Source organism: Xiphophorus couchianus, chromosome 20 (assembly GCF_001444195.1).
Source record: "Xiphophorus couchianus chromosome 20, X_couchianus-1.0, whole genome shotgun sequence".
NCBI classification, from domain to species: domain Eukaryota; kingdom Metazoa; phylum Chordata; class Actinopteri; order Cyprinodontiformes; family Poeciliidae; genus Xiphophorus; species Xiphophorus couchianus.
Genome location: NC_040247.1, coordinates 6,401,222 through 6,423,204, shown reverse-complemented (window position 1 = coordinate 6,423,204; position 21,983 = coordinate 6,401,222). Strand labels below are relative to the sequence as shown.

The 21,983-nt window shown below is 37.8% G+C and overlaps 1 protein-coding gene across 2 annotated transcripts in view; it reads left to right on the top strand.

Moving 5' to 3' along the window:
• The first annotated feature begins 309 nt into the window (after positions 1-309).
• Positions 310-21,983, top strand: part of phc2b (polyhomeotic homolog 2b (Drosophila)) — a 38,071-nt gene continuing 16,397 nt past the window's right edge. The window contains exons 1-9 of one of the 2 annotated variants that reach the window (XM_028003966.1): positions 310-473; positions 2,111-2,153; positions 7,084-7,205; positions 10,461-10,818; positions 12,493-12,651; positions 13,381-13,458; positions 16,782-16,937; positions 19,131-19,265; positions 19,528-19,819. In XM_028003966.1, coding sequence (XP_027859767.1) covers positions 7,162-7,205; positions 10,461-10,818; positions 12,493-12,651; positions 13,381-13,458; positions 16,782-16,937; positions 19,131-19,265; positions 19,528-19,819 — 1,222 coding nt within the window. In that variant the 5' untranslated portion in view covers positions 310-473; positions 2,111-2,153; positions 7,084-7,161. The remainder of the gene's footprint in view (positions 474-2,110; positions 2,154-7,083; positions 7,206-10,460; positions 10,819-12,492; positions 12,652-13,380; positions 13,459-16,781; positions 16,938-19,130; positions 19,266-19,527; positions 19,820-21,983) is intronic. The other variant, XM_028003967.1, reaches the window with a different exon arrangement.

Genomic DNA, 21,983 nt, shown 5'->3' with positions numbered 1-21,983 from the left:
AATAGAGGAAAAAGAGAAAAAGCATATAATTAAACATTATCTAAATGTTACTACAAAGCTACATGATACAACGAATATTTGATAATTACTAAAAATACAATTTATCCAACAGAAACGTTTTATTATCTTGCATTTTTCAGGCAGAGTGCAGCAGAAGGACAGACCTTTTATGTTGCCATGGAAACAGTAAAGTGGCGTCCATTTGACAAAGGAGAGGAAGGGGCGTGATTGCAATAAGAAGGGGTGGGATTAAACCATACTCTAATCCTATTGGTCACATTATTCTGACGTCGCCAGAATGGAATGCAAATACAAGAGTTTCTTGCTTCTGCTGCTATACCGCTGCTGGTCTGATCGAAGCCAATTGGGCGCACCGAGCTACCGTCCAAAATTTCAGGTAGAATAATATTTGGAGGGACAACAAGGAACCGAAAGCTAAAACGAGGCGGAAGGCTTCAGTTTTCTTGAAAACGGTAAGGTGACAAACGTTTAACCCCGTGGAAGAGAATGCCGCGGATGGCAAGGCTCTGTCAGTTGTGCCTGTTAGTGTCGGAACGCGTGAGGTTAAACGGCTGTGCAAGCTAATGCCTGTCCAGGGGGCCCCAAACAGAGGCATGCAATGGATTCTAGCACCGAGGCTAACGCAGATATCGGTTACACGGCTGAGTCTACTGCACGTTTCCTCATTCACACAAATTGTACCACTGTTGTAAACAAACGATACTTCATCTCTAGCTAACATTAGCTAGTTTTGTTGTGGAATTTGTGTTGGAGTTCAGGGGAAAATGAGCTGTGAATAACAACAAGCGAGTAACCGAAACGTTTATGTATAAAGGCGAACTGCGGTTTGTTTTTTCTTTCTGTATTTCAGTTGTTTCTGTGGTATGTTTCATTACTTAAAAGATGCTGGCTAATGTTAGCCATAAGCTGCCTGCTTCAGAAACTTCCCTCATCTCCGCGGCCTTAGGTTCAGACGAGAAGCTGCTTTATTTGACAGATGGAGCTCACCAATGATGACAGGCAGCCTGCTACTAATCAGTTTATTACAATTATTACACATGTACAAAAATCAGTTGTACACTTAGCAGGTCAGAATTATCTTAAATTTTTATGAGGAAGAATATAAATTATTTGTTTCAGTTATAGTTTATTGCTATACCAATGGCAGAGAGTAGATCCCATTTTATCTGTGCTGTCAGTTACAACAGTCGTGTTGAGATAGCCTAAGACCCTCTGCAAATCAGTTTATCTGCGTTTAGCCGTTGTTTGTGGGCTAGTTTTATATTGGCAGTTCTTCAGTTGACATATGCTTAAGGAACCAACACAGCTGTGTACAAAAATCCCAGCTCAGAGTTACTTTTCTCCTTCTGCAATTTGTATCCCCGTGCCATACCACTCAGTGGAAATGAGGCATAAGAATAAAGCCAGACACATGGCTACAGAAAATAGCCATGTGTCACGCTTGTAAGCCTGACTTTTCTGTCAGGCTTACAAGTTGGAATATTGTCCAAAGCATTACAAGCTGTTCTTAAAGAATGGCTTGGAATTCTGCAATTAAACCTGTGATCCTGGCCAAAGATAATTCTTCTTCACTTCTGTTCTCATAACAAATAAGTAAATAAGCTGTTATTAGTGTACTTATTTTTTCTGTTATGAACAAGATGATTTGATAATCTCACAAGAGAAGAAAAAACAGACACGTTCCCCAAGTTTAATTTAGAAATATATTTTCCCTCACCTTTATCCCCTTTATGTCACTTATATAGCCATTCATTAGATGTATATTAGATGGACAGTCTGACTTCCCAGTGTGTTTCAGTAGCCCAAATATTGCTACTTCTATTTTTGTACACAAAAGCAGAACAGTTGGAATGCTTTGGTTGGCATAATAGTCAACAGATGTTTCCAAGATGCCAGTTGTGCTTTCTTGTGAAGGTAATTACTTTATTTTGTTCTACAAAACAACTAGAATCCTCATGAATGTTTTTGGATTTAACTTTGGATTTCAAGTGTTGAAACTTTAGTCTGAATTTTATAAATGAGTTGAAATGTAAACATGTGAACTTAAAGCAGTGTTTGTTAGTGTAATTTTCTTTGCTTTGCTTTGCAGATCTAAACCGTGATCTGCTGCTACTCCGGTTATCCTTGAAAAGGTAAGCCAAGTCCACTTGTAGAAGAAATACCAACACAATACTTGCACTTAGGTCTTGGTTCAGCACTTTCCCCACTATGGATTTTTCCTCTGTGTCTGTGACCTTGAGGGGCTGCTCTTGGGCTTTATGGGGGTCTCTTGCTGTTTAAAGAATTAGTTATTGCAGGAGAAATGCAAAACTTCTTCCACTTTTTTGAGCAAATCTACTACTCATTCAAAAAGACAGCCAAACACACCATGCTGTTTTATTAAGGTCCCAGGACTGAGCACAACATGGAACATAAAAACTATGTACTACATACCTATGTTGTGAAAAATGCTTAGAGACTACTGATTGGATTTGGCATTTGAACATAACAAACATGTTGTTTTACACTGTTAATTTTGAAAAGAGTAATTTTTTGCAAAAGTCTTTTTTATTTTGTAAACTTAAACATCAGTCAACTTAAATGTTATTCAGAAAGGTTTTTGTTTATATATTTACGACTACTTTATACAGTATATTGTTCATATATGATCATTCTAATGCCTGGTGTATGTGATGTATACATATTTGAAAGATTAGTTTGAAATTCAGTAGATGGGTATTGCAATCAAAGATTGAGAAATTCCCATTTTGCCTGGCAATAATACATGGAGTCTAACTTCATTAGCTGTCCATCACACAGATGAAAGGACTCAGTATGCTTAAGGTCACAAAGAATCATAATGAAAGATGATAGATGGGACTTAGGGAGATGTCAATTTACTCCCACTTGCATTGTAATTGCAATATTGTAAAATAGTACTGAAATTACAAGTCTAATATTGTGGAACCCTATTTTGCTTGAATTGTACTTTGAAACACACAATAATTTACCATTGGTTTTATTGTAGTATTCATCTTCTCTCACGCATGACCCATTTCTTTTTCTTTGTGAGTTAAAGTTTCCCTCGATGATGCCTGGAACACGGATTAGAAATACGTCTTGATCTAAGCATGCTGGTAATTGGCAAGCTTTGACTGAACTATTTCACTGTGACACTTCAAGTTTAGAATGAAAATCTGTCTTTCCCCTGTGTGTATCCTTTTCAGGCTATGTCTCCACCTTTTAGTCTGCTTCTCCCATATTTTAACAATCCAAACAATTTTTAGCATGTATTGAATCTATAGTTCTCTTTTTAATGAGTCCAAATTGAAAGAGCCCATGGGCGTCTTTGAAGGGTGAAGTGCAAGTGTTTTGTTACCTTCACAGCATGGGGCTGCTAGAATTTTGAAGACACTCGACACACTTAACCTGGAAAGACGTCAGACTCATTTTGTGCTGGTTTATTCAGCTGTGAAGTTAAGGTCAAATTCAGTTGGATGGCTCAATTATGGGTAACCAAGCAACTTTGCCTCGAGATCTTGGGTATTTTTGTGCCTTACACAAGACACTCACATAGGCACTGCTCTGGTTACTGTTGAAATAAGGAATGCCATCTATTCAGCCTCAGGACCTGCATAACCAATGGGCCTATTTTTATGTCTATATATGTTTTTCGGCATTCTTTAAAGGACTGTTTTTGATTTGATCAGTATTTTCATGAAATGAAGATGTGAGGACGCTGACACATGCTTGTGTTTTTGTTATTTTTTTACCTTTACCTCAAGTTTTTAAAAAAAATGGTGTTTAGTAAATCTAACAGAAAAATATAGACATTATTATTTAATTATACAATAAAATAATATTTTCTGACATTGTAATCTTTATGTTGTTATGAAAATTATAATTATGAGGAATTCCAAGCCTTTAATTATTATAATATATTATTATATAATTATAACTTTCATGACAACTTCAAGATTGCAATGCATGTCAAGTAAAGAATCTTAATTAAAACTGAAATAACAAAACAACCCTTGAGTGATTATGTATTTATTAGACTGGAGTCATATTCAAATATTTCCATTAATCCTTCTAATTTAGAGTGATGATGTTCCTAATGACAGGACTATTTTCTTACACCATGTAAATCAGTTTGAACTCTGATCATAAAAATTAATGAGTCGGATTGGTAGGTCCTACACACATTCTGGGTGAATATAGTTAGGAACTCACTGCCAAGACATAATTGAGGACACACATGGGTGAATCCAGCTATAGAATTTATTAAAATTTCCCTAGAAATTATTTGCTGCAAAATAAGTTTTCAACACTTACCCTAATTTAACAAAATAGCAGTATTTTCTATCAATGAATCAATCAATCAAATTTTATTTGTATAGCACATTTCAGCAGCAAGGCATTTCAAAGTGCTTTACATCATTACAAACACAGAAACACAATGCAACATAGAATCAAAAACAAAGCATTAAGTCAAGTTCCATCAATAAATTTGTAATTGATTACATTTCAAATACAATTCTAAACAGGTGGGTTTTTAGTTGAGATTTAAAAGAAGTCAGTGTTTCAGCTGTTTTACAGTTTTCTGGAAGTTTGTTCCAAATTTGTGGTGCATAGATGCTGAAAGCTGCTTCTCCTCATTTGGTTCTGGTTCTGGGGATGCAGAGTAGACCAGAACCGGAAGACCTGAGAGGTCTGCAAGGTTGATACAATAAAAGCAGATCTTTAATGTATTGTGGTGCTAAGCCATTCAGTGATTTATAAACTAACAACAGTATTTTAAAGTCTATTCTTTGAGCTACAGGGAGCCAGTGGAGGGACTTTAAAACTGGTGTTATGTGCTCTATCTTCCTGGTTTTAGTGAGAACGCGAGCAGCAGCATTCTGGATCAGCTGCAGCTGTTTGATTGATTTGTTGGACAGACCTGTGAAGACGCTGTTGCAATAATCAATACGACTGAAGATGAACGCATGGATGAGTTTCTCTAGATCTGGTTGAGACATTAGTCCTAGGCACATAATGCCATTTTATAGCACAATTTGTAACTGTTGCCGTTAGCTATAAAAAATTCTGTGTTTTTATCAGAAATAACTCTAATCTGACTCCTTAAAATTGGTTGTTGTCTCTTTAAGAACCTCCTAACTTTTCTGTCACTCCCCCTTCTGCGTGTCATCACAATAATGCTTCTCCATGCAGTTCATTGATGTTGTATACAACGTTCTTAGGAGTGACGGAGTTTGCATAATAATTCTAGCAGATGTGCAGTTCCACCTGGTGTTTGCTAATGATAAACACCAGGTGGATTTTTCTGCAGACCAATTTCTGCTGCTGCTAATCTAGAGGAGCTGAGTGGGGGAGGGATGTTCGACTGGGGAATGAAGCTCATAGGTGGAGCCTTGGATACGTAGGCGGATCATTGTTTGAACAGGCCTTAAGGCAGTCCTGAATGGCTGCCATGGAGATTTCAAGGATTTCTCAAATATACATGAATGAGTCAAAGCAGCACTCCACTTCCATTTTATGAGGGGATGGAATTATACCATGATATAAAGCTCAAATAAGTCATTTTTTTCTTTGCATAATACACCCCTTTAAATTTACCTCATTAAACTTTTTTTGCTAGTTCAAACTTTTTTGTGTGTTTTATAAGGGATTAAAAAATAATGCCTGTAGTCACTTAATATATAACTGTTTAATAAAATTGCTACCTTAACACAAGATCCCTTTAAAGTTTTAAAGAAAAGATAACCTCTGTGTAAATTCCGTTGTTCTTGTGACAATGACAATAAAGATTTATCTTATCTTATTAAAGCACCTCCTTGTGCTGTTTTTTCTTATAGCTTCCTGATCCCCAGGTCCATCTAAAAACCTCACGTTCAATTGAGCCACCCCATCTGTGGTCTTTGCTATTCGTTTGACCCCCTTCTGGTGCATAGCTCTGTTAGCCAAGTGTGAGACTCAAGGCTTGTGTTTCTGGCTGCACCATTAGCTAATCTATATGCTAATGAGGAGATGATAATCAATGAGGTTTGCGCATGGTTGGCCCCAATCAATTCTACATTGCACTGGCAAATGACTCAAATAGCTACATTTCATACAGGGCGGCGGTTGGGATGGCGTGCTAATGTTCTGGGGCAGACCATAAGTATGCCATTATCCCCGGGTTTCCTCTTCTCTCTCCCACCGGAATTAATTTTAATGTCATTTAAGATGAGTTTAAATTCAGCTTGAAAGCTATCTCATTTTACCTTTATAATATGTGGCTTTCAGGGACTGCTGTTTTGCATTTTATTTCTGTACCTCCTATGAATAGATGCTAGTTCTCTGCTGTGATCTGACTCACATATACTTCAGAAGTTCTGATTCATACTCGTATTGTGTTTTGGAATAAATGGTGATAATTCACTGGGAAGCGGCAAAATTGTGATAAACATTTGGTCTACCTTTTTTTTTTTTTTTCTTTACCTTGAAAGAATCAGTTTTTCTTTTTTCTTTTGGCAAATCTGTTCCTCTGTATTTAATTTGTTTGTTTTAGGTAATCTGTCCCCTTTACTGTTGCAGTTCTGATTCAGATATTTATATTAGCCAATGTAGGTTATTCATATTTTTTTTCCAGCGTCAGCCAAAATTGAAAGGTAAAAGATTTTTCTGATTTCTACTAGTAGAGAGAGATATATTGAAATGTAGGCTTACGGCAATTGATTTATTTAAAATTGCAGCTTCATAAAAATAAATTGAAATAATGCTGGTCTGTTTTAATCAGTCAATGCATTCAATGCATTAAAATTAATTCAGCATTCAGGCAACATTTGAGGGGGAGGAGAGAGGATGATGGCAAGACATTACCATCATCCTCATTAGAGAGGCGCCCGTTGTCCAATCCGCATGCTACTCTGCACGAGGATTCCACAAGCATCCCATTGGCCGTCGCTAGGCAACCACATAATCAGGGGGTCGGATGCTGGAATGACGAGCTGGCTGCGTGTTGGGGGTTGATGAGAGGGGCTCGAGGTTCTTGGATGTAGCACAGAAACAACCCTCACACGCGCTCATTCGTTCCCTCAGTCAGCCGACCAGCCTGTCACGCAGTCAGACAGACAAAGAGGAGCAGCATCCTGCAGGAGGACAGCGCACTCCCGGGGGATGGGGCATCATACCCCTGCATCGCGTTGGGGGTGTCGGAGGAGGTAGGGAGCTTGAGGGCTGGGGGGCTTTTGTCTCGGCACCTCTGCACATATGCATCCATCCTCATAGGCATATTTTTTCTGTGGGCATCCTGGCTTTTAAAGGGAGACTCCACATCAATTAGTGCAGAGAAGTGCTTTCTCGTTGTGTTTTTTTTTTCTTTTAATTTATTTATTTATTTTTTAATGTGGGTCATCCGAGTTGTCCTATATGGAGGCGGAGGAGGGAGCCTGCCTGATGGAGGCTCAGCACTTCCTTATTGTGATGTGAGCTTTTAGAGGCAGCCAGTCTGTCTGACAGTCTTTCGTTATTCTGCTGGATCCTCCAGACACAAAACTGACAGTCCCATGAGTAGATTAATATGTCCACATAAAAGTGCTCATAATGTAATATTATTGTTTTGACTTGTCGTGCTGAGACTTTTCTATCAATCATGTTAGTTTCCCCCCTTTTTTAAATGGCATGTTTGTGTTTTTTCCCATGCAAATCCATTTTAAAGCCACATTTCATATGTGAAAGCAGAATTTGATCAGAGTGGGGGGTGTTCTTCCATTGGATCCAGACGTCCACTGATGGATGGGTGACTCTTCTCAGAGAGACGGCGGTATAAGCCGTCATTACCAGAGGGGATTCTCTGTCCTCTCCAGTCATATGGCGGCAGAGTCTGGTATGCACGCTAATGATGCTAAAATACAGCCTGGCAGTTTTTTTTCTGCAGCAGTGGTGCTTTGTTTACCATCAACCACTGATTGTCTGAATAGACTTTGGCCTTTATATGGCCACAATGTAGATGCTAGAATGCAATTTAGCTAATAGAGTTCAAATACTTTTATTATTTAGTTATGGAGCCATTTGGTTCTATTTAGTGTTGAGGGGAATCAGTGTTTTCCTTTGCAGCATAAGTGGAATATAGAGCTTTGCTTTGGTTGCTGCTCCTCCTGAAAGAATAGTGAGAAGTGAGAGGAAATGGCTCAGGATTTGCAGCATGACGGCATTCCTCCTTTATTTAATTACTTCCATCACACCCTCTTTTCACTCCAGCCCATTTAAAGCCTCAGCCTGCACACTCAGCCTTCCCTCCTCACTTTCTCTTAGCTCCTTGACGTATAAGTTAACGTGATCACCCCTGACCTTTAAGTCTAGCAGATCCAATCTGTCGCTTAAGTTTTTGACTTAAACAATCAAGGTTGACAGACAACATTTTTCTTCTTATGCCTAGAAATGCAAAAAGCACCTAAAGAGGTTCAAAACAGGAGCTGAAGCTACCTTGCCTGGTGTGCTGTTTGTTTATGTGTATAAGCAGTGTTGCAGGATGCTGGCGATCTAGAGCTGATGTGCTTTTATTGACATTTTCATTCTGACATTCATATTATTCTAAATCGAGGATTGATTTCTAAACATTCTTACACTTAAAGAAAAAATGTTTAATGAAAGCTTTTATTGTCTATTTGAACTTTTATTAGAATGTAAAAAAATTATGCTTTACAAAAACTCACTTGTTTTTCAGAGCCTTATGTATAGACTTCATAAAACTAGATATCACGCCAAAGAAAGCTGCTTTCTCTGCTTCCATCTTCACATGTCATGCTGAGGCTCAGTTCAGCAGAGCTCACAACACATTTTCTCCAGCATTAATAAATAAAACAGAACCAAGCCTTAAAAGGCTTTTATAAAAGAAGCAGTAATTATCCTTTCTAATGTGGTGAAAGAAAATGCACAAAAAATGTAAATTCTACTGTTTTAATGTGCTAATGTTTCTGTATACCACCATTATTGATTTATTAAACTCAAACCAGACCTAAATGTTTATTTAGGGTTTTTAAATATATGCTCATTTTTATGAACATTCATACTTTATTACCTTCCTACATTGCGTTCCTGTAGCTTTGTTGTACAAAATCTCTCAAAAATTTGAAATTACAAATGTATTTTTCCATGATCAGATTTTAAACATGACCCCTTATTTGAAAAGTTATCTCATCCCTAGGAACAATTTTTAATTGCTGTAGACATTTACTGAGGATCTAGCTTGGACGGGTTTTTAAGCAAACTAAGTCATCAACCAGAATGTCTTGAAAGTGAACATATCTAAACGATGAACAAGTACCTGTATGACAGGAATAAGGTTTAGAGGCACACCTCAAAAAACAACCCACACAACAAACTAGTAAAACATGTAAAACAGCTTATTCTGCTGAACCTGATCCATTTAACAAAAGTGAGAAAAGTAGCATAGCTGAAAAAATAAAACGTTGAGCCGGCAGTGTTTTCTTGTAGGTCAAATTTGACCTACAGATGGATATGATTCCAGAAAAAAATAATATATAAATAACCATGTTTCCCAGCAAGGGTTTTAACAGGAAGGGTTTGTGAAACTTTGCATTGTCACAGTAACTGACAGCAAGACCCAGTATTGATTTTAAAATGTTCCATAACTTGATTCAAAAAACACATAGTGCAATTTTCTTAGTTATCTTTTGTTCAAAATGAATAATGGTTTGTTTTTTTTTTTTAAAAAACTTTAAAATGCAATGCAATGGATGCTTCAAGTAGCTCATTTATTCTGCATGCCAATAATTTGGTGATCAGCAGAATAGATTGCGACGCTCACACCTGGTATAGAAGTTGGTGGCTGAGGTGCTAGAGCTGATGGAACATATAGCTTTGACTTTTGAGATGAAAAAGATGGGAGTAGTGGGGGAAAAGTGGGTTATTGCAACTGATTTCATCATTGCTGTATTTAACAATATTACACAAGCATTTTAGCTAATTACCTGCAACAATAATTCATATAAAGCCATCATGTAGAAGAGACCTAAGTATTTCTGGCTCAGGTCTGGCTCTTTATTGTGTTTCAATACAACATCCAAATTTAAAGATGCAAGACTTTACATTTTCCATTCACAACTGAATCTGCTGGCTTTAGTTTAAAAAAAACTTTTATTTTGAAGACAAGCACTGTCCTTTCTTGTTGGATAGCTACATTGGCTTTCTAATCAGTTTTTGCTAAAAAGAGAAAATATCTTCCCTGAATAAGAAGATACATTTTTGTCCAATGTCCTACATTGTTTATCTGTTTCCAATGTTTCATGTCTTCTACACTGAGGATATACCTGCCATGTTCTGATAGTTTTTATATCAGAGGTTTGTGTATTTCTTGCAATTTTTCACAATTTTTCAAAGTTTCTGTTCAAGGGAATTATTGTGTGAGCTGGCTTTTTTCCCCCTCATGCACTTCCCTTTTTTCTGTCTTCCAGGCACAGGAGAGCCATTCAGAGGAGCCGGGGGTCAAAGGTGAGAAGAGCAGAGGGCACCATGGAGAGTGACCCTGGGGCCCCTGCCTCCACCGTTGGCAGCACTGGGACAGTTTCCACAACCAGCAGCTCCTCCACCTCCATTCCCGCCACAACCAGCAGCTCCTCCAGTGCCGTAGCTGTTAGCACTAGTGCTTCTACCTCTACTACCACTGCTTCTACCACCTCAGGCAGCAGCAACAGTGTTAGCAGTAGTAGTAACAGTAGTGGTAACGTTACAAGTAACAGCACTTCAGCAGGAAGACAGGCGGTGCGACAGATATCAATTTATAGTGAGATGCCCGACCGACAAACAGTTCAGGTGAGCGGTTTGGAGTTGAAACAGAATCACTTATTGTTGTGGGCATACTTTCTTCACTCTACTGCCATCTATTGGTCCTTTTTTTTATTTCCGAACATACTCTTTAATACTGCTTCAAATTGGAAATAAATGACAGTGGGAAGAAGGAAACTGAGTGGCGCCAACTGGATGAAGGAATGCTAATGGGCCTTAGGCGCTTTAGTGCTCTTGACCTTTTTACAGAGGGCAAACCTCTACAAAGGCTTTGCCTCTGTGTGAATGAGGGTTGCTCAACTTTCAGTGCTAATTCTTTGACAGCAGGTTTATTGTTTCACAGATCCCTTCTTTTTTTTTTTTTTCCTTTTTTTGCACTGACAGCTAAAAGTAAAACATCAGTCACCAGTTTTTTTTAGTTTAGAAGATAACTGGTCATTAATGCTCAGTTAGAGCTGAGCTCATGAATGTATTTCACCTCCTCTAATATCACTTTCATTCCTGGAAGTGATAGTCCGAATGGTTTTATGACATCATGAACCTCAGGTCAGCATGTTGTCTTGTTATCAGGCAACATAGTAGAGGATACTTGGAGTTTAAAACATTTAGTTCTTGTGTATAAAGGTGGTGTTTAGTTTGCACATATTTAAGAACTGGATTTCTTAATTAGTGTTCTTTTTAAAAGTGACAGTCTGAATAATCTTATGTATTTTTCTTAGAGAGAAGTCTTTTAGTTGTCAAGACTACTGAAATCATAAATTATAAATAAGTTCAATTTCCAACTGGTATTAGATAATTGAATTTGGGAAATGGAAAAGTAATGTTATTATTATTGTTTTTTTCATTTTGTCTTTAGAACATCAGTAAAAAAGCACACTCTTTTTCATTACTGGGGAGGTCTTCAAATATCTTTTTCCTAATCACGTAAAACCACAAAAACTTTCATGTACCGTACTAACATTTTTTAAAACGGCTTATTAAAATGTTGGCAGTGGCAGTTTCTGTTGAATTTTCATATTTTGTGCCACGGAAGCTTTACTGTAGCCCCTTTCAGTTCATAGTTTCAATCTGTGGTCAACATTTGCTCTTTATGCTTCAGCGATCACTTGAAAGCATTGACACGGAAAGTGAGATCATGCTCTCTTATCTTGCTCTGATCCACTTTGGGAGGCAGTCCTAGAGTTATCCCGACCATTAAATGACAGGGTTGGAGACGATTGCATGACAAGTGATGATGCAAAGCAAATCATGCAAACCAAAGAAGACAGCAGTACACACAACGCTGGGAGTTATCAGAGAGGCATTTGTGGAATATGTTTATCACTGTACGATGATATGACAACGACTTCATGTGCTTCTCTTTTCTATTAGGTTTACTTTGACATCCTGACTTAACTTTTTTAAAAGACTCATGTCCTTTTTTGAATTTATATGCATTAATATGTTTTACTTCCAGACAAAGATAAAAACCCACTGAATTTGTTCTTTTTTTCATTTTTCCTTTTCCAACAGTTGACTATGGGCAATAGTTAATTGAAGATTGTAGCAAGGTTCATTATGTATATAATATTCAAAAAGTAGGCTTATATTGCCCTTAAAGACAATTGGTTCTTATTTTTAATGAGTGTTGCTGGGCTGGGAAACGTTAGGCCTCTACCCAGGTTTCTCAGATTTCTCTTATTCTCTGACTTCATTCTGCAGGTTTTTCAGCAGGCGTTACACAGACAGCCAAACACAGCAGCACAGTACCTGCAGCAGATGTATGCTGCCCAGCAGCAGCATCTGATGTTGCAAACAGCAGCCTTGCAGCAGCACAGCCTCAGCACCGCCCAGCTGCAGAGCTTAGCAGCTGTTCAGCAGGTCAGCAAACCGTCCTCACCGGCATATGCTTGCGCATTTTCATATTTTGTTTAGTAACAAATACAAACTTTATTATACTTTATTGGGATATTTCTTCTTTTTTGTTGAAGATACATATAAATTATGTCTAAATGGCTCATAGACATTAGGGATGCATAAAATATTTATTGTGTGACATAAATGGGTCCTATAAGCAAAGCCGGGACAACATTTATTTTAATTTTTGTTCCTATTAGTATGTGTTTCAGGAGGGGAGGTTCTTTTTTGTATGGTGTCAAAAGGGATATGTTATTGACCGTACCAATAATATTAATCTCAAGTATCTGTATTAGATCCAATTGTCATTTTGGTGCATATGTAATAGTAATCCAGACTTTATTTTGGTAGTTTTTGTTTCAAAGTTAATTTTAAAATGCTTATTTGAATTCTAAATATAAACTTGTTTTGATGTACAAATGCATGCCACACTTTTCAGATTATGAAGAAAATAAATAAATCATGGATATTTTTTTTACTTCCATTTCTCAATTATGTTCTATTTTGTGTCTGATTATAATAAAGAATCTTACTGGTTGTTCTTTAACAAAATGTGAAAATGGTCAAGGAACACACTTTTGCAGGGAGCTGCTGTCCATTCCTGCACTTCATGCTGCTGTAGACCTCCCATAAACCCTGTTTCAGAAACTGAACCATACTTTGTCCTCTCATCTCTTTTATGCTTTATGACAGGCCAGTATTGCAGCTGGCAGACAAAGCTCCTCACAGAATGGCACTTCATCTCAGCAAACAGGGTCTACTCAAGCTACAGTAAGTGCAGTTTTCAGTTTTGAGCTTGTTGCTTAAAAACTTTTTAAAGTTTAGATTAATGTCTGGTTAGATCGGGGGTCGGCAACCCGCAGCTTTAGAACCGCATCCGTCTCTTTAGCATTGCCCTAGTGACTCCCTGGAGCTTTTTCAAAATGTTTGAAAATTGAAAAAGACGGGGGTGGGAAATATATTTTTTGTTTTAATATGGTTTCTGTAGGAGGACAAACATGATAAAATCATTCTTAATGTTTTCCAATGCTATAAAAATGTGTAGAATAAATATTAAATTTCAATATTTTTGCCAACGAAGATTTGCGTCATAGCCTGTGAGGTTTCTTTCAGCTGGATGGGGTGCGAGGCAGGTTGTAAACAAACCGACGGGTGTGTGGTGGTGGGCCATGAATAGCAAAGGGGAAAAGAGAAAAACAGCCGAGGAGAGATTCCACAATTCTTGGACCGAATCATTTGCATCCATTGCCAATGCAGAAGGATTGCCTGAATGTTTGCTCTGTAGCAAGATGTTGTCAAATATCAAAAAGTGTACCGTACTTTCCGGACAATAGAGCGCACCTTACTATAAGCCGCACCTACAAATAAAAAAAACTGGAAATGTCCATATATAGACCGCATGGTTCAAAGCATGGGGAAAAAGTAGCAGCATATAGTCCGAAAAATACAGTAATGTGGAAAGACATTTCCATGGAAGGCATGCTGCATTAGCTGTCGCGTCAAGATTAAAGTTACGTCTTACATGCCCGATGTTGAGAAGCTGTCTAGTGATGTCCGTAAACAGAAGTCACATTAAGCAGGTAAGAACACAATCCTGTTTTAGGCACATATATTTAGTAACAAGGTGGTTGTTTTTATAAATTGATTAGTGATTTTTGACAGTATATATTAGAAATGACACTTAGCAATATTATTGTGTTTTAACATCCTCAGATCCGAGGATGGCTGCTATGTTTTACCCTTGTGTAACGCTCTTCCTAAATGCGCAGGTCTGACTGCAGGGCTTAGTGTTAACCACTCTATAAAATCAGAAATAGGTACGGCATGGAGTCATGATTGGGTGAATAATTGATGCAACTGATGCAAGGAGCTTTGTTTATATTGCCATTTATTGCAGTGGAAATAGTAATGATAATAATAATGACAATAATAATAATAATAATAATAATAATACTAACAGCAAAAACTAAACAAAGAGAAATTGTTCAAAAGAAACAAGGACGGGGGAAAAAGAACAAACCAAAAATGAAATAATCAATAATACTTCAAAACCAAATGTAATTCAAAAGTCCAAGAGCAACGGGAGAATTGTTCTTTTCCTTTAGATACTCCCTTAGAGTTTATTTTGTTTCCTGTATGGAAAGTGTTGTTTGGTTTTCCTGTGTGGAGAGTGTCTTTCTTTTTCCTACCACCAGGTGGTGTGTGGGTAGCTCGCCATCCTCCGTCAGCGAGCTAGTCGATGAAGGGGGAGAAAAAAAAACCTGACCTAAAAGGCCAGAAAACATACATTAAGTTCATATATAAATGTTATATTTATATAAGCTAAATGGGGAAAAAAACAAATACATACTGCTATGTATTGACAACCACTTCATATATTATAGGAAAAAAAAAAATCCTTTTAAAAAGAAAAGTGCACTTCATAATTCAAGTTCAAAATTTCTCAAGGTAATTAGCAGTCGCTACGAACAGCTAATAATAAATCAAATCAATCAACTTTAAGAATGTGATTGATCAAAGTAGCTATAAACAAAATCATATTAGGTACCAGACTTCATTGATGCACCAGCATGGAATACAACAATATACAAAGAAATCATGAAAAATAATCAAATCTAAAGTTGAAAGAGAAGCCTTTAAATATTAAAGGTGTGGCCTTTAATTCGGCTTTAACAGTGTGACTTTTTATTAAGTAAGTTATTAGTAAGTGGACTGAGCTGATGTGGCAACTGATTGTCGAGTTGGTAGCTAATGCTAACTGGCGGCGTACAGCGGAAATAACGCCCCATCATATATGGATGAATATTTACTCACCGTCGAGTAACGGATTGTCTGAGGAAGTGGATGTTACTTGTTCTCATCAGAAGGTAAACCAGGCATCAACAAAGCCCAACCTGGTGAGTATTGCAGCGGATATATTAGCGGCGCTAGTATTGCTGATACAACGTCAAGTTCAGATGGTACTTAACTCACCGCAGATCCTCGAATTTTAAAGATGAATTCGTTCAGCGATGAGTCGAGTTGGAGATTTGAGATTGTTTTATTAACAACCAACGCCACAACTCACAGTGAGCAGCAGCACAGTGGAAACCCGGAAATACACATGAGGGTCCCAGCTGTTAAAGGGACGGCTTAAAGGGAAGGTGGTTGGGGCGTGGCGGTCACGTGGGTTACACTTGCACTGACTTGCTTGGCATTTGCACAGAAATCAAACTTAAACTGTGCTAATTTAATTTTATATGCTTTATCTTTTCAAAAGGCTACTGTTTTATTTTATAAGGGTAGCTTGCGTTTTATTGCATTCCGTTTGTTGCCCAGATTAGGGGCACGTTATGCACATTTCGTTTTGTTGTTTTTTCGCACATACTTTTTCGATCACACACTTAACGTGATTATTTACAAGGAGTGATCGTTATTATGCAAACCTCATTTGGGAGCAGATTTTTCAAGTTCCAAAAGGAAAAATATCTTTCCCTGTCGAATCTTCATAATAAAAATGATATCAAAAATCTGATTTCTTTATTGCATTTATTTAATTTTATCAGGGCAACAAAGCATAATACATTCATATTGTAATGGAAGGTAAACTTAAAGCACCATCGTACAACAAAGTAGTCATGTGGTGCGTCATTCCTTCCAGGACACATAGCAAGGAAAATAAACATTTAATCATGAATGCTCATGAATGTACGCACTTAGTCGTTTTGATAATAGGCTAAAATAGCTAATATAAACACTTAAAGCCTGTGTTGCCTTCATTATAAGCCTTATATAAGGCTATTAATTTTTTGCAGCTCCAGAGAGATTTGTTTTTTGTGTTTTTGGTCCAATGTGGCTCTTTCAACATTTTGAGTTGCCGACCCCTGGGTTAGATCATCTTGGACACAAAGTGATGCCAGGAACCTGGAGCTTTCATTTCTGTCTAATGTTAGCAAACTGCTTTACTTTTGAAGAAAATGAATTTACTTGTAAGTGTATTTAGAATATAAGCTGTCTCTTTAAATCTGAAGTGCTGAATTAAAGAATCGTTGTGCTAATATCATCAGAGGCATGAAGGTCTATAAAATAATAATGCTGTTAATTCCTTCCCAAAGATCAACCTGACCACATCCCCGGCGGCGGCTCAGTTGATCAGTCGGGCCCAGAACATAAGCTCCACCCCCACCAGTATTTCCCAGCAAGCTGTTCTGCTCGGCAGCCAGTCCACTCTCACGCCCAGCCAGGCCCAGATGTACCTGCGGCAGCAGATGGTGAGAGCAGAGAGGCGAGGAGTAGCGCCTCTGGCATATTTACACAAGCTTCAAACATTCATTAGTAAAACACACTCATAAACTGTCTTGGAGACTAAGTTTTTGGATCCCTATAAAATGGTAACACTCCAGATGTGGCTGTAGTACAGTCTGTGGAGCTGTGGTCCCTAAAAAGAACCGCTTAGGAACATAAATTTACACATGTGTGGGATTGTCAGAGGTATCTGCCATGTTATTACACAGAAACACCCACAGATCAAATGTTTGAGATTGTGTGAAAATACTTTCTTAATCCCCAATGGAAATTAAATGTTACATCGCAGACTGTCCAGATGTCTTCGTGGAGCCATTGTAGACAGAAAAGTTCAGTAGAGCTTTTCTGCAGCAGTCTGTCTCACAACAGCTCTGAAGAAGCCGGGCTGAATATGTGGTGTGACAGTCTCTTGAAGAGGATGCTCATGGTTGTCCACTAGGCTCTTTATTTCATGAATCCTTCTTTGCACTCTCTGGTTACAAAGGAGGTCTGGTCTTTGCACGATAATCTCTAGACGCTCTAGTCTAGAGCAGAACTATCCTTCTTTATTGTCTTCTTAAACTTCTTTAAGTCACTGTCTCTTATGGTGCTAATCAAACAGATGAAGAAGGTTACACGACTTGCCTCAACAGGCTTATTCAATATCTCATAAACTTAAACTTTTTAAGAAGTAGTCTGCTCTATCCCTTCTTTTAAAAAGCTTCACTATTGATTTTTCCAGTCCAGTCTGTTGTCCAGGTGAACACAGAGTTATTTCACCCATGATGAAAATAGTATTTGATATTTTCCCATTTCCCTAGAAATCTACAATAATCTGTCTTTGTAATTGTCACATTCAAATGAGATGATTATTTTTACACCATGCCACAAAGCGGTCCACCAGCTCTCTGTACTCAGAGAGTATATGCAGAAATGCTGAATATTTCTGCAGATAACATTCATCTCTTGTACTGGAAGTCTGATGTGTGCAGAGTGAAAGGGAATGGTGAGAGTACAGTTCTTTATTGTGTCTTTTTTTCTGCTGACTACCTGGTCGGACAGACACACAATCCTTTTAGTGTTTACAAACTATAGTCGGTCTGTCAGGTAGTCATTTATCCAAGTGAATGTGGGAGCATTCATCCTCCACGCCCAGCAACAGATTTAAAGTTGTGCCTCCTCACTGTTTCTAATCTTGACTTTAAGTGGCTGTCGCTATGGATCATAACAACTGTCTCAAGATAAAAAACAACAGCATTACAACTGTCTCCAAAGCCAGTTTGAAAAATCTTTCAGAAAACAATGTAGCAACCAGGAAAAGGGGGAGGAAAGTTATTAAGACAATTGAATTACACAGAATGTGTCAAAGCTATTCTGACAAGCTGGCCATATTGTGTTTTAGAATTTTAGAATGAGAGTGCCACACAAACCTCCTCACACAATTGCATATCGATTAATAAGAGCAACCTGGGAAGATTGTGTTCCTCTCTGGAAAAGGGCTTTTTGGTTTCAGCTGTGCAGGAGTGGAACTCTGTCCATCAGACAATCAGAGCTCGTACCACTTATAGTCTAATTAAAAAAACATTTAAAGAAATGTTTCATATTGCATCAGATCTGCCAATATTTTGAATAATAAGTACCTATTCCTAACCCCACCATACAACCAACTGTGTTTTGTCATCTAGATGGATTAATTAGTTTTAATTACTTATACTTTTTGGGATAATTGTGGGGGGGGGGGTTTTGCATTTATTGTTTGTATTTATTGACAAAAATGTTTGTAGTCAAGTCATTTTAACCTTGTTTGTATAGCCTTTGTTTGTTTTTAGCAAAAAACAAAGGTGGACAAAGGATAATTGAGAATTATCAAGGGACAACAGATGAAAAATAGCCATTTGGCTAATTCTATTTCATTTGCAGAAATGTCAATTAATGTGCATTGTCCCTATCAAATAATTTACTCTTAAATGTGACTATGCATAGATACACTTACTATATGCTCAAATGATTACAAATTTTAGTTATTTCTTACCCTTGAGAATAAAGACAGAAGAAAACAGAACATTTTTCTTACTGTTTTGTCTCCATTTTGCAGTTTATGATTTAATTCACTCTCACAATATACTTTTTTTTTAAATGTTCAGTTCTGATTTCAATTTTTAATGTGTGGCTCTTTGCAGGCTCAGCAGAGTAACCTGGTGCAGGTGGCCAGGAGTCTGAGTCGGGCCGTTCCCCTGTCCCCACAGCTCATCTTCACCCCAGCTGCTACAGTAACGGCTGTTCAGTCTGAGAGCGCCACACAAGCCTCCTCACAGGTAGACTGACTTTACTGGATTATAATAAATAACATTCCAGTCAGTTGACATCATATTTGTTCAACTATTTATTAAAGTAAGTTAACACCTTTCCACATTTTACAGAATAATGGTTTGAAATATAAAATCATATTGTTTAAACTGCTTTAAAAAGTGACTGAATATCATGTTTTCTATGCCATCCTTTTAGAACAGAGTTCTTAAAGAAGCATTAAACTACAGACATAATTTGCTCAATGTCCATTCATGTCTTTGTCTTAAGAACCAGGTTCAGAACTTGGCTATTCGTGGCCAGCAGGGGGCGACCACGTCCTCCTCTCAGACTCAGACCCTTCCACTGAGCTTGAAGCAGAGTCCGGTACCCATCCAGCCTGCTTCACTCATCAAGAATCCCAGCCAAGGGACCCAGACCTCCTTGGGTGTGAAGTCCAGTTCGTCTGACAGCCCGCCAGATGGAGGAAAGAAAGGAGATGGTCAAGTGGTCACAGAAGTTCGAGCTATAAATATGAGCCGCAGCATCACAGCTGTGAGTGCTCAGCCTCTTGTTGCACCAGGTAAGTGGAGGTTCTCTTTAAAACTTAATATCAAAGACTATTAGAACTTTATTTTACCTTTCTTCTATCACAGGACATTATTTGTATCCATTTATCTTTAAAAGGACTTAATTTGTCATTGGAAGTTCTTCTTTTTATTTGCAGACATGTACATTAAAATGTTAAATTACCTACCAGCTGCTTCATGCCACTTTTTGTAATTGCCGCTCGTTTCAAGCCTAAAATAAAACACCAGAAATCCATTCACTCACTAAAAGAGCATACAAGGCATGTTGTAGATGTTTTAGTTTGTTAAGAAAAGTCTGGCTGGAACACATAAAAGCAAGCAAACGTTTATTAGCAGTGATATTTTATTTTTTCTTACGATGCTAATTACATCAAATTAAGTCATGCTTTTCAGATTCATTTTCTCATCTAAGAGGGGTTTATTTAGATAATACAGTTAATTGTATCATTTGTGCACAAGTGACCAAATCTTATGTATGAGTTGAACTGTAATGCAGACTAAATGCACGTTAATGCACAGTATTGTTGCTGTCTGCCTCAAACGCTCAAACGTGTTTGCATGTTTTCTTTTTTTGGATTGTGACGAGAGTGGGAGTCGGATTATCCGAGCGTGTCAGTGCACAACTGTGCGTTGCTTTGTTTCAGTAATGGATTCACGCAAAATGAAAGGGAGGATGGAAGCTGGAAATCTGGCTGCATGCTGTCTGGTAAAAGAAATGAACTTGGGTTGCCATGGCAGCAGGCCACAAGGGACAGGTGTGCACATGAGATGCTGGGGAGTTAACATGGTGAACAGGAGCAGTGGCAAGGCAGTTTTATTCTTATAGCACGTTTTCAGCAACAAGGCAATTCAAAGTGTTTTGGATGATTAGAAGGAAATAACACAAAACAAATGAGGAAAAATTATGATATGATGAAAAACAGATGACACTTCATGATGTTCCAGGGGTTATCGATCAACGGCAGCTCTAAACGGGTGAGGTTTTAGCCTTGATTTCAGCCGTTTTATGGAAGTTTGTTCCAGATTTGTGGTGCATAGAAACTGAATGCTGCTTCTGTGTTTAGTTCTGATTCTGGGGATGCAGAGTCGACTTGAATCAGAAGGGCTGAGTGGCCTGGATGGTTGACAAAACAACAGATCATATTAAAGCTCTCCCATACTTTATCCAAAGCATCAAAATTGGCTCCCATTGACGTAGTTGCATCACAAAAAAAATATAGAATTACTTTATTCATCCCAGCAGGGAAATTATTCCGTCATCCTCTATCCCTTCTCAACACCAAGCTCAGGTCGAACTATTTCCCTCAGAGTACTGTATTATATGATGTGTTGTATGATTGGTCAGACGTTTTTGGACATATTTTATGCAGAAATGCACTCTGACAGCAATGTTAACATTTCGCTTCAACTATGTAGTTTTTGTATTCACAGGCGAAACATGAATACTTTTTAGGAGCATTTATCAAACATGGTGAAGTATTATGTACATTTGTACGATTCTTTACAAAATACTAACAGAGATTGTCAAATTGCTAAAAAAAAATCCTGGATTGAAAATACAAAGTGGTTGTCCATGTTTGCAGAAAGGTATGTCCAGGCTTCATTGACTTGGAATGAAGTTTGGGAAAGCCTTTAGAAAACCGGGCAGAGAGATATTGGAGTCTGTGATATTATCTTTAACTGTTATGATCAATGGAGGAGATGGTTTGAACTTCCCCCTTCTCTCTTTGCTCTTTGGTCTTGCTCTGCTTCCATGAAACATCCTTTTCAACTCCTATGGGATTTGTCATAGTTCAGGTATTGTTTAAGCTTTCCAGATGCTAATCTGCTGCTCCCGGTTGTAAATAAAAAAACGCTGTTTCCACGGTTATGCATTATAACATCTGTTAAAAAATGTGAGCGCAAAATGCAAAAATCCTTCCATTTGCACAGCATCCAAAACCAGAGGAAATGATTGTCCAAAAACAGCAATGCTTCAACCAAAATAATTAGATTATACATGGATTGTACTGGACAAAGAAAAAACACTGGAAAATACCCAATCATCAGATCTTTAGGAATTGCACACCTGCAGCCTTTTTAGAGTGACTCAGTTTCTTGTTATGCATCTTTTTTTTCTGTTTTTTTTTTTTTTCCCCAACTCTAACATGATTTCAG